The sequence below is a fragment of the Taudactylus pleione genome, unplaced genomic scaffold, assembly GCF_031769625.1.
Source record: "Taudactylus pleione unplaced genomic scaffold, aTauple2 ptg000678l, whole genome shotgun sequence".
Classification (NCBI taxonomy): Eukaryota; Metazoa; Chordata; class Amphibia; order Anura; family Myobatrachidae; genus Taudactylus; species Taudactylus pleione.
In genome coordinates this window covers 117,711-140,207 of record NW_028285080.1, presented here as the reverse complement: position 1 = coordinate 140,207, position 22,497 = coordinate 117,711, and the positions used below count along the sequence as shown (strand labels likewise).

Genomic DNA, 22,497 nt, shown 5'->3' with positions numbered 1-22,497 from the left:
TTCATTGCTTCCATCCAAACAAGCACTGAGAAATTTGTGGAGTAGAGTGAAGCCGACTTCTGTTTATAAACACATTCCTTCCAATTAACTTTTTTAATTTGCTAATTCCTCCACCACCCCACCCCCCCTATTGCGCATTTTGTTTATTTTCCCCATTCAAAAATGGCCCGAATGAACCGCCCCGCTCCAGTGGAGATAACCTACAAAAACATGAGATTTCTTATCACCCATAATCCCACCAACGCAACCTTAAATAAATTCATAGAGGTAAGTGCAAAAGCCCTTTTGTTCTAGACTGTCCTGGTTCACTTTCTTTTACTTGACATTTTAAATAAGCTTGAGTGGCTTTCCATTTGTTTGAATGGACTTGACAACTGTTTAAAAATCAAATAGTGTTTTAGTTAAGCTGGAGTATCTTTAATGTTACCAATTAAAATGTTCCTGAATATCTCAAGAGTAATCTCTATACCTATTGTAGTAGGGTTTCCTAATTTGAGACCTTGTTACTGACATGTGCCAAAATGTATGTAGTGATAACTGCTTGATGATTTTTCCTGCACTACACCCACTAGTTACTTGACACTAATTGAGTAGAATATTTTTTTGTAAATTATGCTTTGCAGCCTTCAGAAAGCTGATCTAAACCTAGTGAAGGTGTAAAGGCCCCCCCCCATACATCAGGAATCGTGCATTTTGCAATCGATTGAATAAGGGAAAGATTTTTTTATACACAATCGATTGTGGCAATTCTGCAATCGATTGAAAAAGGGAAAGCTTTTTATACACAACCGAATGCAAATTGCACGATTGCTGTAATCAATTGCTGATGTATGGGGGCCTTTAGGCTCCTTAGCCCTTTAGCCTGTTGTACAGGATCATGTAAACTGGTTTGCTTTATCACTGGTCCCGGTAACCCCGCGTCAACTTAAGTGTTTCTGGAAATGCAGTGTTTCTCTTTCATCCACTAGGGGACATTGGAGGTGCTTACGCTGGGGTATAGAGGCGTGGATAACTGGAGTCGGCACTTTAAATAATTTAGAAGTGTGAAGCTCCTCCCCCTCTATGCCCCATCTGCCCTCAGTTTAGAAAATGTGCCTCTAGGAGCTGGTCACATTATGCTGTGCTCCAGGAAATACATTTATTTTATTTAATTTTGTTTTAAGACATCTTTTACACACCTAATAGGTACCCTTCGCCACTTATCTAAAAGGTGGGGTCCGGGTACCTGGCGCCCTGGTGTTTTAGCAAACACCAGGAAGGAGTGCACAGGGCTCATTACAAGAGCTCCTGACAGCTCCTTACCGCCACAGCAGGTCTTCACACAAGAAGAGAAGACTCTGCTGACCTGCCGAGAGAAGCCTTCGGGGACACGCAGTGAGTAACAAGCTGCGCATCCCCCGGCTCCTGCCCACGCTGACACAGCAGGCTGCGCCGTGTGCATAGCGCTGCTAGACATCGCTAAAAGGTCCCGATGTCAGCGCTGCCTTGCGCTGTTAGAACTACACAGCGCTACAAGCTGCTCCCTGCTTCTCGCCTCTCCCCGCTGATACACGCTGGTAGCGCGGAGGGGAGGGGGGATGGACATAGCAGCCATATTGGAGCCCTTAGGGCATGAAGGGGGCGGGGCCTAATTAACGTGGGCTCTCTATATTCGGCAAGCGGCTGGAGATAACAGCGTGGCTGCCGTTTATTAACTCTTAACTGCCTGCATCTCTCCTTTATACAGAAGTGCAACAGAACTGAAGGCTGGATTCTTTAGCTCCCCATTCCTGGCTACAGCAGCTACAAGTTAAGCAGAGGCTGTGCATAATACACTGGGGGTGCAGGGAATCTGATCTGTGGGAAGGGAGTGGGGTGTGCTCCTCCTCTGTGTCCCAAGCCAGCCTTCTGTGTTTTTTTTTTTTTTTTTTTTTTTCTTCTTCTGTATATACTCTCTCTCTGTGTGTGGTGACTGTGTGTATCAATGTCAAACAGAACAAAAGCGTCTCAAAAGATGTTTTTGTTTGTTCTAGGTGTAACAACAAACTATCCAAGCCGCATGCGGCTGGGTCCACGTTATGTGATGCTTGTATAGCAATTGATCCACCTGTGGCTAATACTGCCTCACCTGCGCCTACATGGGCCGCTGACATGGTAGGAGTAATGACGGACTTAACGTCTGAGTTAGCTGAGGCACGCAAGTCTCAGCCTCCCTGGGTTGCTGGGCTAACCAAGTCTCTATAGACACCCTGGTACAGGTAATTGGTACAGCTGTGTCCGCTCCCTCCACTTCCTTACAAGGACCGACACAAAAGCGTCCTTTATCGGCTATTCTCCAGTCAGAAGAGTCTGACGAGGAATTTCTCGCTACGGAGGATACTGAGGAAGGGGAATTGGTGGAAGCATTACAGGATGATACCCCTCTAGAGTTAGTCCACCTCTCCCGGGCTGGAATCCTTAATTTTGGCGGTCAGAAAAATCCTTAACTTACCTGAGTATATTATTCCTGCATCCCAGGAGTGTGAATTATTTCATGAACAACCAAAGAGTTTGGCGATTTTTCCGTTCTCACTGCATCTTCAACAGCAGCTCTCAGTGGCCTGGAAGCAACCGGATAAACGGTTCCAAATTCCGCCCCGGTTTCCTTCTAGCTACCCTTTTCCATTATCCATGATGGAGAAGTGGGAAACACCCCCTCCAGTAGATGCGTCCGTCTCCCGTCTTTCTAAAAAAACAGCACTCCCAGTACCGGGAGCTACAGTACTAAAAGATCCTTCGGATCGTAAATTGGAGACAACGCTAAGATCTATTTATACCGCAGCGGGTGCTCAACTTAGGCCCACCCTTGTTACTGCTTGGGTTAACAAAGCGGTGGTTTGCTGGGCTGACCAGTTGATTACAGGTTTGGACTCTGGTACTTCTAGAGCAGAGTTACGCTTACTAGCTGAACACATCCGCGAGTCTGCAGTTTTCTTGGGAGAAGCGTCAAGATATCAGTCAGATTAGCGCTCGCATATCTGCTTCTGCTATTTCCGGCTGCAGAGCCCTCTGGTTGCGCGCCTGGCATGCGGACGCAGAATCCAAGCGTGCGGTGGAGGGTTTACCGTTCAATGGCGACATGCTGTTTGGCCCGGAATTAGACAAATGGATATCCCAGGCCACGGGGGGTAAGTCTTCCTTCCTCCCGTCTACTGCACCGGCTCCCAGACGATCTTATACTGGACCTTCCTTTCGTGCGCCACATTCCTTTCGTGGTAGAGCCAGAGGTGCTCCCTCCCAAGCAAAAGGCGGCAGAGGTCGAGGTCGCCCACACTCGGTTGCACGTAGACAGGAGCCTAAGCCAGCTGAAAAACAGGTGGCATGACGGTCTTCTGTCCCACCTGGGACCACCTACAGTGGGAGGCCACCTGCAAAGATTTCAACAAGTTTGGAACCAGACCTCTCCAGAGCCGTGGATCCGCAGACTAATTTCCCTGGGGTACCGAATAGAGTGAGGTCCCCCCTCCACCTCGGTTCTTCACTACAAGTCTGCCCATACCTGCAGACAAGACCTGGGTTCTACAGGAGGCTATCCAGTCTCTAGTAGTATCATCTGTGCTAGTTCCAGAACATCAACGAGGTATGGGGTTTTACTCAAACCTGTTTGTAGTACCTAAACCGGATGGATCGGTCAGGCCCATCTTGAACCTCAAGTCATTGAACCTGTATCTGAAGATGTATCTGTTCAAAATGGAGTCTCTGCAGTCTGTTATTGTGAGCTTGGAACCAGGAGAGTTCCTATTATCCATGGATATCAAGGATGCTTATCTCCACGTACCCATTTGGGAACCACACCAAGCCTTTCTGCGTTTCGCCATATTGAAGGATCATTATCAGTTTCAGGCATTGCCGTTCGGGTTATCCTCGGCTCCCCGCATCTTCACCAAACTCATGTCAGTCATGATTGCTCTCCTTCGGTCATCGGGAGTGAACATAATCCCTTATTTGGACGACCTATTACTCAAGGCGCAGTCGGTATCTCTTCTTACAAGTCATGCCTTACTGACATATCAGACTCTAATCCAACACTGTTGGATAATAAACTTCAAGAAATCAAATCTCAATCCGTCCCAGAAGCTCCTGTTTCTGGGCATGATCTTAGATACGGCATCAGAAAGGATCTTCCTTCCAGGATATCCGGTTTGTAGTTCAGCTGGTCCTCAGACCAAAGAGGGTGTCCCTCCTTCTTTGTCTGTGTCTCCTGGGGAAGATGGTAGCGGCCTTTGAGGCAATACAGTTCGGGCAGTTCCACTCCAGGGTGTTTCAGCTGGACCTACTAACACAGGGGTCAGGGTCTCATCTGCTCCTACATCGCCAGATCCGTCTGAGCCCAGCTACCAGAGTGGCCCTTCTCTGGTGGACACAATCCACCAATCTTCTTGCGGGCCGGAGATTCGGAGTGTGGGACTGGATCATCCTAACAACGGATGCCAGCCTTCGAGGATGGGGTGCTGTAGTCCTTGATTATCATTTACAGGGTCGATGGTCTCCTCTAGAACAAAAGTGGCCCATAAATGTGTTGGAACTCGGAGCGATCTACAATGCTCTGATAGAAGCAAGAGTTTCTAAGATCTCGTCCGGTAAGAGTTCAGTCCGACAACGCGACGGCCGTCGCGTACATCAACCGCCAAGAAGGGACTCTGAGTCGCATGGCTATGCCAGAAGTAACTCAGATTCTCAGGTGGGCCGAGAGCCAGTCAGTAATCCTGTCTGCGGTATTCATCCCGGGTGTGGACAACTGGGAAGCAGATTACCTAAGCCAACAGGATATCCACTCCGGGGAATGGATGCTTCATCCAGACGTGTTCAACGCGCTGATACGTCGATGGGGATGTCCTCAGGTGGACCTCATGGCGTCACTATTGAATCGTCAGCTCCCGGTATACGTGTCAAGAACTCTAGATCCGCAGGCAGTGGCAGTAGACGCTCTGACAGTTCCATGGAACTACGACTTGGTTTACCTCTTTCCTCCGATTCCACTTCTTCCTCGACTGCTAAAAAGGATAAAACACGAGTCAGCCTCTGTCATTCTCGTGGCTCCGAACTGGCCTCGGAGGAGTTGGTTCGCGGACCTTCGGTCCCTATTGTCAGACGATCCGTGGCCCCTTCCTCTGCGCCCGGATCTGCTACAGCAAGGTCCTTTAGTACACCCCAACCTAGCGCAACTGCGTTTAACGGGGTGGCTCTTGAAACCGATATCTTAAGACGCAGAGGAATCCCAGACTCTGTCATTCCCACCATTCTACGCGCCAGGAAACCAGTTTCGGCTGCGCATTATCATCGCATCTGGCATTCTTATATCTCGTGGTGTTCCTGTCGGGATCTTCCATCTAGGACTCTTCGGTTGTCCCGGTTTCTGCTTTTTCTTCACACTGGTCTGGATTCTGGCCTTCGGCTTGGAACTTTAAAAGTGCAGGTTTCTGCCCTTTCCATTTTCTTTCAACGGAAATTGGCCCTCATTCCTGAGGTGCAGACATATCTTCAGGGGGTCTTGCGGGTGCAGCCTCCTATTGCTCCCTGGGACTTGATCTTAGTGCTTTTGTTTCTTCAGTCGTCCAGGTTTGAACCTTTTGGAAGAGGTTGATATTAAGTACTTATCTTGGAAGACTGTCCTTCTCTTGGCTCTAGCTTCGGCTCGTAGAGTTTCGGAATTGGGTGCTCTGTCCTATAAGCCACCTTACCTTGTGTTTCATGCTGATAGGGTGGAACTCCGGACGGTAGCCGCCTTTCTTCCCAAGGTAGTGTCGGCTTTTCATATTAATCAGCCTATTGTGGTACCATCTTTGGTGGAGGACTCTGGTGGTTCTTCTACCTTGGATTTGGTTAGAGCTCTCCGCATCTATGTTGACAGGACTGCTTCCCTCCGTAAGTCTGAGTCACTTTTTGTCCTCTATGATGCGGTTCGGAGGGGTTGGCCAGCGTCTAAGCAGACTTTGGCACGTTGGATCCGACTGACTATTCATCAGGCTTATGTTGGTGCCGGACGCCGGCCTCCTTCGTCCATTTCGGCTCATTCCACACGTTCTGTGGGTGCGTCCTGGGCGGCTGGTAGGGGAGCCTCCACGTCACAATTGTGCCGTGCAGCCACTTGGTGTTCTGTGCACACGTTTGTCAAGTTTTTTACAAATTTGATACGTTCGCGGTTTCGGCATCCTGTTTTGGCCGTCATGTTCTGCAGGCCCCGCAGAGCGCTCCCGCCCGTGGGGAAAACTTTGGGACGTCCCCAGCGTAAGCACCTCCAGTGTCCCCTAGTGGATGAAAGAGAAAATGAGATTTTGGTACCTACCGGTAAATCCTTTTCTCTGATTCCACAGGGGACACTGGACGCCTACCTCTGCGCTCTTGGCCTGCCTGTTCGGTTTGTTCCATATGTTGTATGTTTTGATTATTGTGTTTTCTCTCCCTTTTTACTCCGCTTGTTCTCAATCTCTTCTCGGTCTTCATTTTCTAAACTGAGGGCTGATGGGGCATAGAGGGGGAGGAGCTTCACACTTCTAAATTATTTAAAGTGCCGGCTCGAGTTATCCACGCCTCTATACCCCAGCGTAAGCACCTCCAGTGTCCCCTGTGGAATCAGAGAAAAGGATTTACCGGTAGGTACCAAAATCCCATTTTTAGGCACTGCTCTATTTATTTGCATCCTTCATATAGGCCTGACACTTGATTGCTGTCTTTTTCCTAGTTCCAGTGGTTAGGCACTCTAAAGGCTTCTTCACACTGTTGTGATTGTCAAACTCCAGTGAAAATGCTTGAGAAATGTTTGATATGGCCTTCAGCTCACTGAGTGGCCCCTAAATGTAAAACCTAATTCAGTTTGCCCATGAGCAGGGGGTCCCTAGAACACTGGTTACATAAATTATTTAACACTATTTGGATTACAGAATGTTTATGCAGTCCTATAGAATGTAACAGGTTGTCTAAATTGCTCAAAAGTCCATATACTGTTAGTTGCCATGGAAGTTGTGGGTTATGACAGATTCACACAATGTACTATATTTACAAAGGTTTGATTTTGCATGAGACTTGTTTTGAAAGTGGCTTCTAAAGTTTAATACCTTGGCAAGATTTCGTTTTGACAATTTTACTTTGTCAATGTGTGTGTTTTCTACAGGAGCTTAAAAAGTATGGCGTAACCACAGTTGTGAGAGTATGTGAAGCTACTTATGACACTGCTCTAGTTGAGAAAGAAGGCATTCAGGTTTTGGTAAGAAATTATTGCAATTCAATATATGCTTCTGCACACCTTGCTCAATAGTCAAGTTATAGTGTAACTATATTGAACACTTTTTTTTTTTTTTTTTTTTTTTTTTTTTCCCCTGTAAAGGACTGGCCTTTTGATGATGGTGCTCCACCTTCTAGCCAGATTGTAGATGATTGGTTAAACCTTCTGAAATCTAAGTTCCGTGAAGAACCTGGCTGCTGTATTGCAGTTCATTGTGTTGCTGGGCTTGGGAGGTAAGTCGTAGTGGTATGTTTTTCATAAATTACAAAGTGAGGTATACTTTCTTATTTTTATTTTTGTTTTTTCAAATAACTTTTCAAAATTAAACCTACTATTCCTGTGATGTAATTGTCTTCTGACAATTAAACTGTCTTTAGTAAAGATACCAACACTGATAAAACCATTAGTCAACTTTATCTTTATAGATTGTTCCATTATCACGCTCGAACAGATTACGGAGATCGATATTTCACTAATAACCCCTTTCAGGCTAAGCTTCTGACCCATGATATTGCCGGCTCCAAATTGCAGGGGACTCAACCCAGGTTGCCTTTAGTCTGAAATGGTGCAACTTGAGTTTCTCATCTTTGAGAGCCTGTAACATCCACTTCTAATGACTCGCATATTTGGCGGGCCTGACACTGGTTCTGTGTGAAAGGGTTCTAAAATAACCAGTGAACAAGGTGCAGTGTTAGAGGTGTTTTGGGGCTGTGACCCATGTCCAACCCGTGTTCAGTAATCCCGGAAAAAGTAGGGTTGATGCCCTAGCTTTGGTCTGAAAGTGGTATAACTGCCTAAAACATGAGAAGAGGGTAGCATCTTCATTGTGTTTGTAAATGCCACTTTGAAATCTCCTAGCCCATATCTTACTATGAGTGTACTCTGGTGCTCAAAGCTTTGTGTACCCTACTTGGAAACTATATTATTGATGGTATTAGCTAAGCATTTCACAGCCTCAGATTTTGACTTGATGCAGTTAGTATCCAGGATGTCGGGATGCCAGCACTCTGAATCACAGTGCCAGCATCCCAATGTGAAGTATTGGGGTTGGGCTGCCCGGGAGGTCAGCTTTAGGCAGGGGGTGGTTAGGTTTAGGATGCAGAGAGTAGGAGCAATGGTAAAATTGGGGTAATTACCGGCATGTGTCTGTATTCTAACCCTGTTGGGTTGCTGGCGTTGGGATTCTGACTTAGATCCTGAGTGTCTGCATCCCGTACCCAACCTGTGACTATTCTGATTCTTTAGTGGCAAAATTGAAGATTCTTTATTCATTACATGGCACATGAGTATCCTAACAGTTAATGGTGGTCTGTTTTTGCAGAATTTCTAAGCAAAATTAAAATAGGTTTTTATGCTTACTACTTTAGTTGTTTGTTCATGTTTCTTCCCATACAGAGCTCCAGTACTAGTTGCCCTTGCTCTTATTGAATGTGGAATGAAATATGAAGATGCAGTTCAGTTTATAAGACAGTAAGTATGCCACCAAATACATTCCTTGGGGGCAATTCAATTCAGTGGTGATTTGAATAGTGCCAGGAAGGTGTTCCTGGAGCTATTCAATTGGCCCATCGTGCAGTGCCAATCGTGCAGGTGTCCTAAGGCGAGCTCAGGGAGGACAGAAACCTCCCCTAGAGCAGAAGCGGGAGATGCTGGTTACTGTGCCTTAAGCCGGATGTATAGTCGCAGTAACCAGCTCTCTCTGACTTAGTGCCGCCCGTGATGCTAAGCCAGAATAATTGCAAAATGGTCAGTTTAGTCTGATTTCTGCTTGCACCTCAGACTGCGAGCACTAATCCTCTAGTCGGGAATTTAGAATGTGGTCAATTGAATAGCTCCAGGAACTCCTTCCCGCACTATTCAAATCGTGCTGCATTTGACTCGCCCCTTGATACTACATCCCCATCCCCATGTACAAACATCTTTGTTTTAAAGAACATATGTAAAGAGATGGGTAACCCAACTCCCCCACGCACTGGTTATAATGCTTTTAATACTAGATGGTGTTCTGTAATGAATAACAAAAAAATGCTGTCCTGTTTTGTTTGTCCTAAATACTGCTATTTTAAGCATGGCTTTATATGGCATATGAATATTTGAGACATTGTGCGGTGTAACTATTATGTGCCTGTTTAATAGTATGTATTCTTAACAGGAAACGTCGTGGAGCTTTTAATAGCAAGCAGCTTCTCTACCTGGAGAAGTATCGTCCTAAGATGCGATTACGTTTTAAAGATTCCAATGGTCATCGGAACAACTGTTGCATACAGTAAAACCTCAGAATGAGATGTAGACCTAAACAGGATCCAATTTCAGCACCTAGTTAATGTTGAGGGGTTAAGTGATGCTTTGGAACTTGTGTAGGTCACTGCCCTGGCAGCTTTGAAACTGCTGTCACGTAGATTAATAATCATGTAATTGAGCTTGAATTATATGCGTATTTGTTTTTGTGCCTCCTTGCCCCTGATTCAGTCTAATCCACACACTAAAGAAATGTCATCTGTTTTCTGAAGACCTGTATTAGTGAAGAGTACACAATGCCAAAATACACAGCACAGTTTATTTTACAGTGCAATTCCTGTCAGCTCTAGAAACTGACTTAAAAATAAAAAATAAAAAAAAGGTTAACAGATGAATGTTGGCTGAATATATGCTGGCTGCTCACTGTATGTTTACATCTTCTCCCACAATGGCTGTAAAAATCAGGTCCTGCACACACGTTTGGTGTGTAAGGGATTTGTTTTTTAGTTTTTTCTTTTCATACATTGCCAATAATGCAGATGTTGAGTAGGCTTCATGCCATAAATCTTTTTAACATATTCTCAACCTTTATGTTCTATAGAAGCACACCACATTGTAAAAGTCTCCAGACAAAGCCTTACTGTTTGAACTTATGTCAGCACCTTGTGGTGCACAGTGATATGGAGGACCTTATAGTGTAATTTTATTTCTAGTAAAATGTTGCCTTTTGTCTTGTGCAGGAAGTGTAGAATATGCCATTTTCTTCCATAGATGGTTTTTAAAATGTAAATGCTTTAATGTAGCTGGATTCTTAACGTTTCTGAAAGGTCCTTACTGTACATTTGAACAGTTCTCCAATAATTGCTTTGTGGTTTAATTTAATTCCCTTCCTGAGATTCTTTTGCAAGGGCAAACTTTAATGTCATTTTGTATGCATTTTGAGCTGTGTAACTTAATATTTGGATACTTGACTATTTTTTGTTTTATTGTGTAATTGATAAAAAAAAAAGTGATCTGTATTAATGTTAGCTCAACCATATTTATACTGTCTTGGGAATGTGTGGTGTTAGTGCTGTGGGAGAATAAGTTACCAGTGTTCACCAGCTTGTAAAATGTAGTTTGAAAGCATAAACCTCTAAATAAAGAGAGAAATTATATTTGCTGCTTGAGTGGTCTTTGTTTCCACATCTAAAGGTGTCTTTAGAAGTTTAGCTCTAATGTTTGAAGCTTACAATCTGTATGTAACTGGCTTCTAAATTGTTGTAACTCTGTGCCTCTTGGCACAAATCTTGTCCTCAAATCTTTAAATATGGACGCAGGTTAGATGGCCTCTAATATATAAATACCCACACACAATTGGTTAAAATAACTTCCCACCCCATGCACATGTCTCTGCTTTGTACACTTATTCCTGTGAATAACAGGACATTTGTGCACCCTTGCAACTGTACAAGATAACTTTAGTAGTTTTCACCAAATGCCAGAATAGGGAAGAAATAAGATTATAAATGAGACTGGAATGATTGGTGTAAGGGTTATGTATCGAAGATACTAGGAAGCCAGCTGTTCAACAGTCGAGTTCCAAGAATGGTGCACAAAACTTGTGGGTGAAATGCCTTAAGTGAGGTCACAGTATAATAGCCATACTGGTCTAAGGTGACAGTAACTCCACTATATTACAACATTGGTATGCAAAAGAGCATCTTTGCTGTTGCCCTCTTTATGGTTGCTACACACATCCAGAGTCCCACTCCTCTAAGATCAATACACTCTGCCTGTATTGTGCACAGGCTTGTGGACAATTCACTGGAAGAACATCCTGATACGACATGCAGATGGTACAGTCAAAATTCAACGTAAACATGAATCCATCTTGCCGTGTGTTATATAAAGCTGGACTTGAAATGGTGAAGGAAATTCAAGGAAACCTGAGTATTTTATCCAGACTCTAAGTATGACTTATCTTTATCCACAGGTGCTGTAAAGGCAGCACGTGACCTACCTGCTGTGTTTAACTTGTATTCCAGGGGCACTCCGAAAGGAATTTCATGGTTTTTACTCTGCTGTTGTAGGTGAGGGTGCAGCTGATGCATGGGCATCTGGTGGTTCTAGAATTCCATAACATCTACATTTGTAACTGCCTTAATGTAATTGGGTTAGCGTACAGGCCCCTAATTGTGCAGAACATGCAGTGAAGGCACATTCTCATGACGTTTCCTTGCAGTGCACGGCAATTCCCACACCACAAAGGTCTTAGACCCATCCTCTGCCAGACCTAAGCTAGTCTGGTATTTTATATATTTGTTGTTGAACTATAAAAAGAATTAATTTAAAAATGGCAGTATATTCCCCCTAAACAAATTCCAAACAAGTGCAAGAACAGTGCAGCTTCCCATTTTTACAGATGGACAACAAATATATGGGATTTGCCTTGTATAATAAAAACCCACATTAGGCTGGTCATTGTGGCGCTTGTAAATGAATTGTCAGAAATTACAAAACTGTATGACCAACCATGATTAAGTTATGGTGCTAAATAGCAGAATTTTTGTAAACATTTTGAAAATATTGGTGATTAAGAGTTAGTAAGTTATGCTGACTTTTACATTGTCCATTTCTAAAGTTTTTTTTTTTTTTTTTTTGGGGGGGGGGGTTTCCCCCACTTCACTGCTCCTGATTACTGAGGGATCTCCCTGAAACTGCTACTGCTGACATCCAGTGATGCTCTTTACACTTAAGATAACCAAAGGATTTTATTCTTCTAATGAAGTGAGCAAGAACTCTGGAGCAAGTAGCGTCCTCCTTGGACACCACAGCATGGAGGGGATCTCCAGACACTGACAACTATCTGTCACTGTTTTTGTAATGTCACCTGGTTTATTACCACTAGCATGGGAGCCAACTTTTTAAAATCATTGGGGGTACTCACATTACATCCATCATATGATTTAAAAATACTTTGCATAGACATTATAGTGGGCAGCACACATGTTGGGGATGCTGAAGCACCTTCAGAACTCATGATGTTTTATTCATAAAATCTTATTTTTTTTTTTTTAATGTTTAAGCAATTAAAAGTTATAAAAACAGCATTCATAAATACAATGATATACCAAACATATAGGATAAAAAAAACTGGTAGCAGAATAAAACTATTCCTCCTACCCGAACTCCATTACAGTCCAGGTTTTAAGAGTATCCATGCTTGAGCACAGATTACGTAATTAGTGCCTCAGGCAATTTAATTATTGGATTTAGTCATTGGGCTCAAGAAACTATATCCTTTAAAACCTGGACTGTAATGGTGGAGATTGGCAAACTCTGTGGTAGTGTGCCCTTCAGTATTGACCAGTAGTTCTCAAACTCTGTCCTCAGGACCCCACACAGTTTGCAGGTCACCCAGCAGGTGCACAGGTGTAATAATTACTCACTGACACATTTTTAAAAGATCCACAGGTGGAGATAATTATTTCACTTGTGATTCTGTGAGGAGACCTGGAAAACATGCACTGTTTGCGGTCCTGAGGACCGAGTTTGAGAACCTGCGGTATAGACAATATCCCAACAGGTCTGTCCATTTTTATTTTGTTAAACCAAAGGCAGAACCAACCATAAAGTGTTTTTTTTTATCAATTGTGAAAAAAAGTTTATTGGGGTGTTACATCTCTATTACTTAAAATACTGGAAAAAGTGTGTTTTATAAAATAGATGGTGTCGGCAAATAACTAAGACTCTTCATACAGGTGCCAGTGAGTGCTTCCCGTTTTCGACCTTATTTAAAATGTATACTATTGCAAGTCTTAAGGGGGGTATCCACTAGACCAGTGACACTCCCGCTGTTGTGGAACTATATATCCCAGCATGCCCTGCCACAGTTTTAGCATGCCCTAATAGCAAAACTGTAGCAGTGCATGCTGGGTTATGTAGTTCCATAACAGCTGGAGTGTCAAGGTTAGCCAACACTGGACTAGACGATAAAGTTGAACGATAACTATAAAATTGTTTGATCATCGTTTGAACATTTTGGTCTTTTAGACATCTTTCAGACATCTATCATCGTGCAAACATGCTGGTCAACCTGACGATATCGTCAGGCTCAGCATGTTTCCAGATGATGGATGACCCTGCACTGAGCGTCTGCTCGTTCAGTGCAGGCACATTACACGACTGACAAACGACTGCACGATTACAATGTCGTAATCGTGCAGTCGTTTCCAGATCTTGTAGTGGATGCAAAAGTTTAAAGTTTTAAAGCAGAACAGTTTTTAATCTTCAACATAACTGCCATATTTGTCACACATTTTCATAACCTGCATGTTGGCCTTTTTATCTAGCATCCAAAATGTGTTTATTCAAATTTTCTAACCAAGTGCCACCATAGAGAGGACAAATCACATGTGACGCTAAGAAAAATGGTTTCAGCATAAGCATAGCAAGTTGTGTTTTACTCTAAGGGCAGAAAAGCTGTAGAAGTCCTTCCGAATTCCAAATGGGGCTCACCAACAGGCATTATGTCGTGATTGATCCAGATAATTTATCTGATTGCCCTTTGTGGGTTCAGCAAAGGATTCTACCCCCAGTCTCCGCTGAGGCTAAATTGACAACTGTTATGCTCGGGGTGTCTTCTGTTCCCCTGATCAATGCAATCAAATCCATGAAAGTTTGGCGATGACTAGCCCTTGCTCTTTACTTCCGTGTTCTTCTGACCTGACTTGCTAACTGTGCATGCACAGTCATTGGAAAACACATGCACAGACGGTAATTATAAGAGAGAAAATATATGTGCTGATGTATATACAGTATAGGTTACAATGGCTAAGGCTGGCATTAGTTTTAGGGGGGCCAGGCTGTGATATGGCAATTTTGCAGTCTCTAGCGAACCTATGGGGGCTGCTTTTTTTTTTCATGAGATTATTAATGCAGAAATCCTCCAAAAACTAGTTTATTGAGGATTATCTACAAAATCACTAAATATATGCTTTTATTTGATGGACGTCTGTATGATTTTCATCCTTGCTTATTATGTGGAAGAGTGCAACAGTCTGCTGTACTATTACTAAGCATTATTTAGTATGTAACCCTTAATTGTGTCCACATCTTTGTAGTTCTATTTGTTCTAAATGTATGATTTTATGTTGCATTGTAAATGAACCGTTCATCTCTAGTTTGCATGTGATTGACTGTTCGTTTAGTGAAGGCACATCACAGACTGACAAACGACTGCACGATTACAATGTCGTAATCGTGCAGTCGTTTTCAGATCTTGTAGTGGATGTCTCCCTTTAAGTTGGCCATACTCTAAACAAGTAAGCACGTGTTCTGACCAAAGTGTATGGCAGGATTATTGTTTTTAAAGATTTAGCAGTGCCTTCATATACTGAAAGATGTATAGGCACAATGTTAAATGCAATAAATTATATTGGCAGAATGACTGGACATATTTGCAACAAACAAGTTTTCTATTTTCAATGTTGAACTATTGTCCATGTGCATACACTGAATAATAATTGTTCATAACTCTTGAAACAATTATTGCTCAGTGTATGATAGTTTAAGACTGGGGCTTAGTTGGAGGTGGATGCTCTTTCGATTTGGTCGCACATGACCAATGTTTTCTTTTGTATGCATGTGCTGCAATGGTTTTGGTATTACTTGCAGTTTGAAATGGGGGGAAGATATGTTTAAGAAGATGGAGTGTCTGCGCAGTTTTTGGGCCACGGTTAAGTCAGTGATTGCATCTTCTGACGTAGATTCACTGGCCTCAGCAACTTGGTTGCTGCTGACATTCTAGCAACCTTAAGGTTGCTTAGATTCCCGATTGTCCATGTGATGTTCCTGTTGTTGATCCGATGCTGCGTCTTCAGATATATGTAGCGAATCAGTAGCTGGTATATCATTTGAAAAGATACCTGCATAATTTACATAACTTCTCAGATCTGCTACTACTGAAGACTCCGCACCAATCCCTCTTGTGTCCTCAGCACAGACCCTGTGCCATTGATCACTATCACTTAATACCCCATATCTTTATTTTTTAGGTTGTCCAAATGTTTTTGTTTTTTTTACACACTTAAAGTACACAATTTTAATTCTTGACATTCTATGAATACATATGTAGGGCTTTCATCATAGTATTTTCAGAAAAAAAGTATCTAAACTGAATCGAAATACACAAGAAATCAAACTAGCAACAATGTCTAATTCTTGAATAAGAATACAGATTAATGTCACAAATTAGAGAATAACTAATATATGTTAAAAAGAACATAAGTAAATAGCTGTGTGGACTAAATACATACCCCCCACTACAGAAGGATTATTGTCTACAATCCATAGTTCATAGCCTGAAGTGAGAAGCATTGAGATAGATGTGGTGTTTGTAATGGGAGAATAGCTATCTCAAACAATCTACTCACTCTGGACTCCTGGGACAGTGAAGATTCCAACCAGTCCATACAGAATAAATGAAATGCTTTTTCTTTGAATAATGAAAATGGAGGCATACTGTACCTGGTTGAAGCCAAACTTGCAGTGTGGTCTTTTTAGCAGCACCAGTCAGGGCAAGCAGGTGTTTTTGTCAGCCACTAGAAATCCTCTGGCCCCATGGTAATATGCCAAAATCGCCCATGCTGTGTTAAAGGGTAAGTAACTAGGTGCTTGAGAGCAGTGTGTCGGACAAGAAACCAAAGGCTATAACCACTGGACAATCCCACATATAGTGATAAAGGTCTGCATTATCCTCCTGGCATCGAGGACATCTATGAGGAGGATGAAACCATCAAAAAAATCCCAGATGCAGGCTAATATACTGTACCTTCTATTGTATACTTTAAGGAATAATTCCCTATAGGAACTGGCAGGTATAAGTGGCAAGACTGATAAGGCTGTAAGAAAATCATCAATTGTTAACATTTGGAAAATGTTGCCGCCACTGTGACAACTCTTGACAGGAGTATTTATCTTGTCATGCTAAAGAGTGTACTGTATGGAAATGAAATTTTTGCAAAGTACTTGCTGAGTTAGAAGTAGGTTGAACGAGTTTGTCAGGTCACTGAAACGTGCTGGATAACCTGACTAGTGTAGAAATTAAGGACCTCAATCAGAGCTGCTTGCTCTGAATGAGGACGGCCACTTCTCTGTAAAGATCCGGCCTCCTGGCCGTTCGCTAAGCTGTGGGTGGCCACCCACAGCTTTAGCGAGCGGCCAGGTTGATGGTCAAGACCATTGAGGCTTGCGACGAGACCCTTGTGGTAGGGTCTCTTTTGCTTCAAGCCCCAGTGATCTTTCGGCTCTAATAGAGCCAGAAGCTCCCCACTGACATCACGAGTAATGTCTGTGGGGCCGCCCCCCAAACGGCAGGTGTTCCTTCGGGAACGCCTCCGTTTGGCCAGCCACCCCGCCTACAAAACAGGGCGAGCTGTCGATCACCATTGACAGCCACCCCTTTTGTAGTGAGCCCTAGACCGAGAGAATTTTGCGTGCGCAGGGCCTCAACATCAACCCGCTTGCGAGCGGGTCTGAATGAGACCCTAAGTTTTTGGGCCATTCATCAAAAAGGTAATGCAGGAGATGTCACAGATATCTCCTGCTGACCTTTCTCTCCTGAAATTGCCTGCTGTCCCCATCCACTAGAATGGGGACAGAATTAATCAAGCTCCGATGTCATGATCCCAAGCTGACTCAGATCCAACAATCTGGATCAGCTGGTTGTGACACCGGCACACCTCGGTCACTTGCCAAAATACACTATTCTTCTGCCACCACGCAGACTTGTCTCTGGAGTTCTGTGATCTCCGGCCAGATTATTAATATATCACCTTTACACACAGGTATGTAGAATGGGGCTCACAAATTCAATAAGTATCACGGAGAATATGCTAGATTAAATGTGTTTAATCCAAAATATAGTTTCAAGGCTTAGTTACAAAAATATTAATAAAATGACACACAGATTATATATGCAAATAGTTTCTAAAAATAAAAGAAATAATTCAGATTCCCTAAAACAACTTACAAGAAAGTTCTTAGCACTTGTGATGGGGTGGGGGATTTCACCCAAAAGAGTATCCTGGTGCACTTCCATCTGCTCCCCAATGAGTGAACAAGCTGTTTAGGGAGAGCTGCTCTCTTATCTGTGCAAAGCCCGCGTAGCCCCCACTTTTCTGATTGACACTCCCAGTGGCGGCTGTTAATAAATTGTGACATACACATTCTGCTCTTCAAATAAGAGAGATTGTGACTTCTAGCAATTTAAGTATGGTTTGTTGTTCAGAAAGGGATATGTTGTGGACACAGTTGGGAGCTAAATGACTTAGAACTGAGGCTTTGTGTGGTTACCCAGGCATGGTGGAAATCCACCTTGGTATCAACGACATTGGCAAAGAAAGTTGTTGGAATCTGGTTGCTGCCATTAACTTATATGTAAGCTGAGCTACATGCTTGTCTACCGTGTGTCTGGCTGGTGTGGTCAGACATTGTTTGTAGGAGATGATAGCGGGTTAGGTCTATGAAGACTATGCAACAGTTGAGATGCCAAGTGAACAGGAAAGTTGGCAGATTCATTTATGACTTTCGGAGGCTCTGTGATTTCAACAAAACAAATACTGGTGTGGTCCCGAACTGATAAATTGTCTATGTATAAATCTCAAAACCAGAGAATAAGCAGTATAATACCTGCTCTTCACTCAGTGTGTTCAAATATTTAAGATATATCTTTTTTCAAAATCAATTGGTGGAGGTGCTACCTAACAATCTTGTAATTATTTATTTAACAAACACAAGAGAAAAAAGGACAATCTTTTACTGTGGTACACTACAAGGTCAATCAATTTATACTCTGTACTTCTCTGGAAAAGCAATAAAATCACTTCTTTGTTATTTTTTAAAAAATATATTGTCCAAAAACGTAAGGCCAAATATTTAGGTAAAATTAGGATCTAGAGAAATGTGTGTATAGATATACTGAAAATGTGATAAAAAATTATTTTCCTCTGTTGTTGGTCATAACAAGTGATTTATTTATGTGTATTTGAGTGATAGTTGAACGGTATCCACAGATATCCTCTGGTATATTTACAATTCCTTATTGGGATATTATTATGTGACTGTACTCCTCTCAATGAGCTTTTCAGATATAGGAAAAATTTGCCTCTGTTAACAATGTGTCCACCCTGTGACTATATTTGTATCAATGTCTACAGGGTTTAACCAATGGGTTCTGGTGGTTTATATAATAGCCACCTCTATTAAATTCAGTTTCCGAATCCTATGCACAATTAATGGATCCTGGTACTATTTTTATATTATTCCCCTCATCTGGTTAATATCACTGCTTAATTTTCATCTCTGTTTATGATGGCTGCTTGCGAGTAGTATAGTTAGCAGTCTTAGCCCCAGTCACTTATATACCCATATTTTTCACTTAATGTTTAACACACCATTCATTGTCTTGTATTCATGACAACGTGTAGACACTGATACACATATAGTAACAGGGTGGAAACAACTACAAGGGGCACTTATAGAATAGATAAAAGCTACAGTATAGGAGGCTTCTTTCCTATATCTGAAAAGCTCATTGAGAGAAATACAGTCACATAATAATATCCCAATAAGGAATTGAAAATATACCAGAGGACAGGCTCTGTGATTTGTCACAATCATTTAGATGCCAGGGTGGTGTCGCTGTACAAGACTGATGGAGTACATCTCTCCAAAAGTGGTAGTGTGTGGTTTGTGAAGGATCTCCTCGCTTTTGTTAGAGCATAGGTTGCAGGCAGGCTAAGTCCCTAAACTGGATATAATCAATGAAATGAGTAATGTTTACAGGGGCCAAGCACTCTTTCTTTGCTGCAGATAAATTGTCATAGACAGTACCACCCTTGAGCACTAAAACATATAATATTAATAGAAATTGTGACAAGTCGAGTGTGCACAGTGCTAATAGTTTTAAGTCCCTAAGGATTACTGACTTCGGTGGGAAACATAACTGCAAACGGGTACAACTGGCCAGTGGCGTAACTACAGACCTCGCGGTGGCTTGGGGGCGCGGACGCTTGTGGGTTGCAGATTCCATGCAGACTTGCCGTCCTCATGAAATATGCTGAAAACATCTCTCCAAAAACTGTCCGCTGCCTAGGAGGAGACAAATGCTAGATGTCCTACTGGACCTCTAATGTCTGTTAGGCCAGCTCTGCCGCCGCATCACAGGCAGTCAGGCACACAGTGAGGAGAAGAAGCACTCAGCCGAAGAGGAGCAGCATGAATCCCCTGACTGAGGTACACGGCCCGGGTGTGGGTGGGGGCTCAACTACAAGGGGCATGGCATATGGGCTCAGCTACAGGGGACACGGCATATGGGCACTTCTACAGGGGGGCCTGCATAATGGGCACTTCTACAGGGGAGCCTGCATAATGGGCACTTCTACAGGGAGCCTGAATAATGAGCACTATTACAGGGGGCCTGCATAATGGGCATTGCATAAGGGACACTGCTACAGGGGGGGCCTGCATAATGGGCACTGCTACAGGGGCCATAACATAATGGGCACTGCTACAGGGAGCCTGAATTATGAGCACTGCTACAGGGGGTTCTGCATAATGGGCACTATTACAGGGGGCCTGCATAATGGGCATTGCATAAGGGACACTGCTACAGGGGGAACTGCATAAAGGGCAATGCTACAGGGGGGCATTGCATAAGGGACACTGCTACAGGGGGGCATTGCATAAGGGGCACAACTACATAAGGGTCACTTGTGTGGCATAATTTGTTATAAGGGCTTTACTGAGTATCACTGTAATGCGTGCCATTATTTTGTGGCCAAATGTGTAAGGGCATTACGGTGTGGCACAATGTGTTATAAGGGGCATTACTGTATCATGGAACTACACACATTAAACGTCATCTTTGAGTGTGTTTGTTTTATGGCCAGGGGGGATTTATCTGAAACTTTTTTGGCAGGGAGGCACTGTAAAAATGGAGGAAGTTTTTCGCACTACAGTAAATTTGTTGGCCTCTCACCAAAAGACAAAGGAACAAATGTTATAATTAGTGACCCAATCAATGGGCACAACAGCTACTATAGGGGATTTAAAGAAAATGTCTGCCTCCGATGACCCAGAGGCGTATTTACTGATATTTGAGAGGGTGGCACAGCCCTCAAAATGGCCAGCAGATACTTGGGCTGATAGATTTGCCCCCATATCTCTAGTGAGGCTCAGAAAGCCTATGCTGATTTGTCCTCTGCTGATGCGGAGAATTAGGACTTAGTCAAAAGTGCCATTCTAGCCAAGTCAGGTCTCACTCCTTCTGGGAAAGCTCCTTCAGGTAAGTGTTTTATTTTTATTATAGTGTGTGTCTACTGGGGGGCGGGGGGGTCACCACATGGGGGTGGACCACTACTGGGGGCACTACAAGGGGGGGGACTACTACTAGGGGCATTACAAGGAGGGGACTACTACTGGGGCACTACAAGGGGGAGGACAACTACTAGGGGCACTGCATCGGGGGACCACTACTGGGGGCACTATATAGGTGGGGGATCTCCCCTGGGGGCATTACAAGGTGGGGACTACTACTAGTGGCACTACAAGGGAGGACTACTACTAGGGGCACTAAAAGGGGAGAGGACTACTACTAGGGGCACTGCATGGGGGGACCACTATTGGGGGCTCTATATAAAAGACAATACTGGGAGGTACTGCATAGGGGGAGACTACAACCGGGGCCACTATTTAAAGGGCATAGCATAAGGGGTACCACTATTAGGGGCACTGCATGGGGGAGGGACTACTACTGGGGGCACTATATAAGGGGCACTGCATAGGGGGGACTACTACTGGGGGCACAAGGGCACTGCACAGGGAGGACCACTACTGGGGTTACTGTATAAGGGGCACTACATATTTTTCCCATGAATGGGTGGGTAGGGGCCCACACTGCTGTTAAGACAGCCCTGGGTGGAATATGCAGCGTTGGGCCATACATGCTTATCCTCAAAATTTAAAGGAATTACAGTGTTGGAGTGATATAAAGCTGCAGAAAATATGATAAATATGCCAGAAAAGAAACCAGGGAATGGGCAATCCATTAAGATGGCACCCCATTGGCCTGTGACACCGACGCCTATAAAAACACTGCTCAAGATGCCAGGGTGGTTTGCTATGAGTGCTGAGTGTCAGGTCATGTAAGGCGGGACTGTCCCAGAGTCTATGCAGTGTGTGGTTGCTTGTATGGGCACTATGTACCCTGCTATTTGTATGATGATACCCCTGGATTCCAGATCCCTGTTAATTTGGGAAACTGTTACTGAATGGCCGAGAACTCCCAACTATTATAGACTCAGGGAGTGAGCTAACCCTGATCTCAAAGGCTGTCCTGCCCAAGCCAGTGGAATAGGTGCCAGAGGGCCTGATTCAGAGGCGCTCGCAATGAATCATGGTGGGCACTGGTTTTTTTAGTTGCGGCCTCCTGGCCACTCACATAGCTGTGTGACCACCCACAGCTATTGCGAGCGGCCAGGATGATGGTCGCGATGGTCTTGACCATCGGGCTTGCAACGAGACCCTTGCAGTAGGGTCTTGTGGCCGCAAGCCCCAGAGAGCTTCTGGCTCTAATAGAGCCGGAAGCTCTCTCACTGACATCACTGGTGATGTCAGTGGGGCTGCCCACAAACGGCAGGCATTCGCTTGGGAATGCCTCCGTTTGTGAAGCCACCCCCCGGCCACGCCTACAAAACGGGGTGAGCTGTCGATCAACATCGACAGCCGCCCCTTTTGTAGTGAACCACGGAGCGAGTGCTTTTTGCGCTCTCTCCGAGGCTCGCGCATGCCGCGAGTGCGCACTAGGCCACCATCGACCCACTTGCGATGGTCTGAATCAGGCCCAGAGTTAGTTACTCTGCATTCATGGATCTACAGAAAACTTCTCCCAGGTGCGAGTGATCCTCACCATAAAGGAGCACACTTATGAGGCAGTCGCCGCAGTTGGTCCTAAGCTCCCTTATCATATCATATTG

At 43.8% G+C, this 22,497-nt stretch overlaps 1 protein-coding gene across 1 annotated transcript; it reads left to right on the top strand.

Moving 5' to 3' along the window:
• The first annotated feature begins 162 nt into the window (after positions 1 to 162).
• On the top strand, positions 163 to 10,635 carry PTP4A1 (protein tyrosine phosphatase 4A1). The gene is made up of 5 exons (XM_088455929.1): positions 163 to 267; positions 7,130 to 7,222; positions 7,343 to 7,473; positions 8,636 to 8,710; positions 9,393 to 10,635. Exons 1-5 carry the CDS (start codon positions 163 to 165, stop codon positions 9,508 to 9,510), a joined length of 522 nt encoding a protein of 173 aa, XP_088312055.1. The 3' UTR covers positions 9,511 to 10,635.
• Positions 10,636 to 22,497: the final 11,862 nt, after the last annotated feature.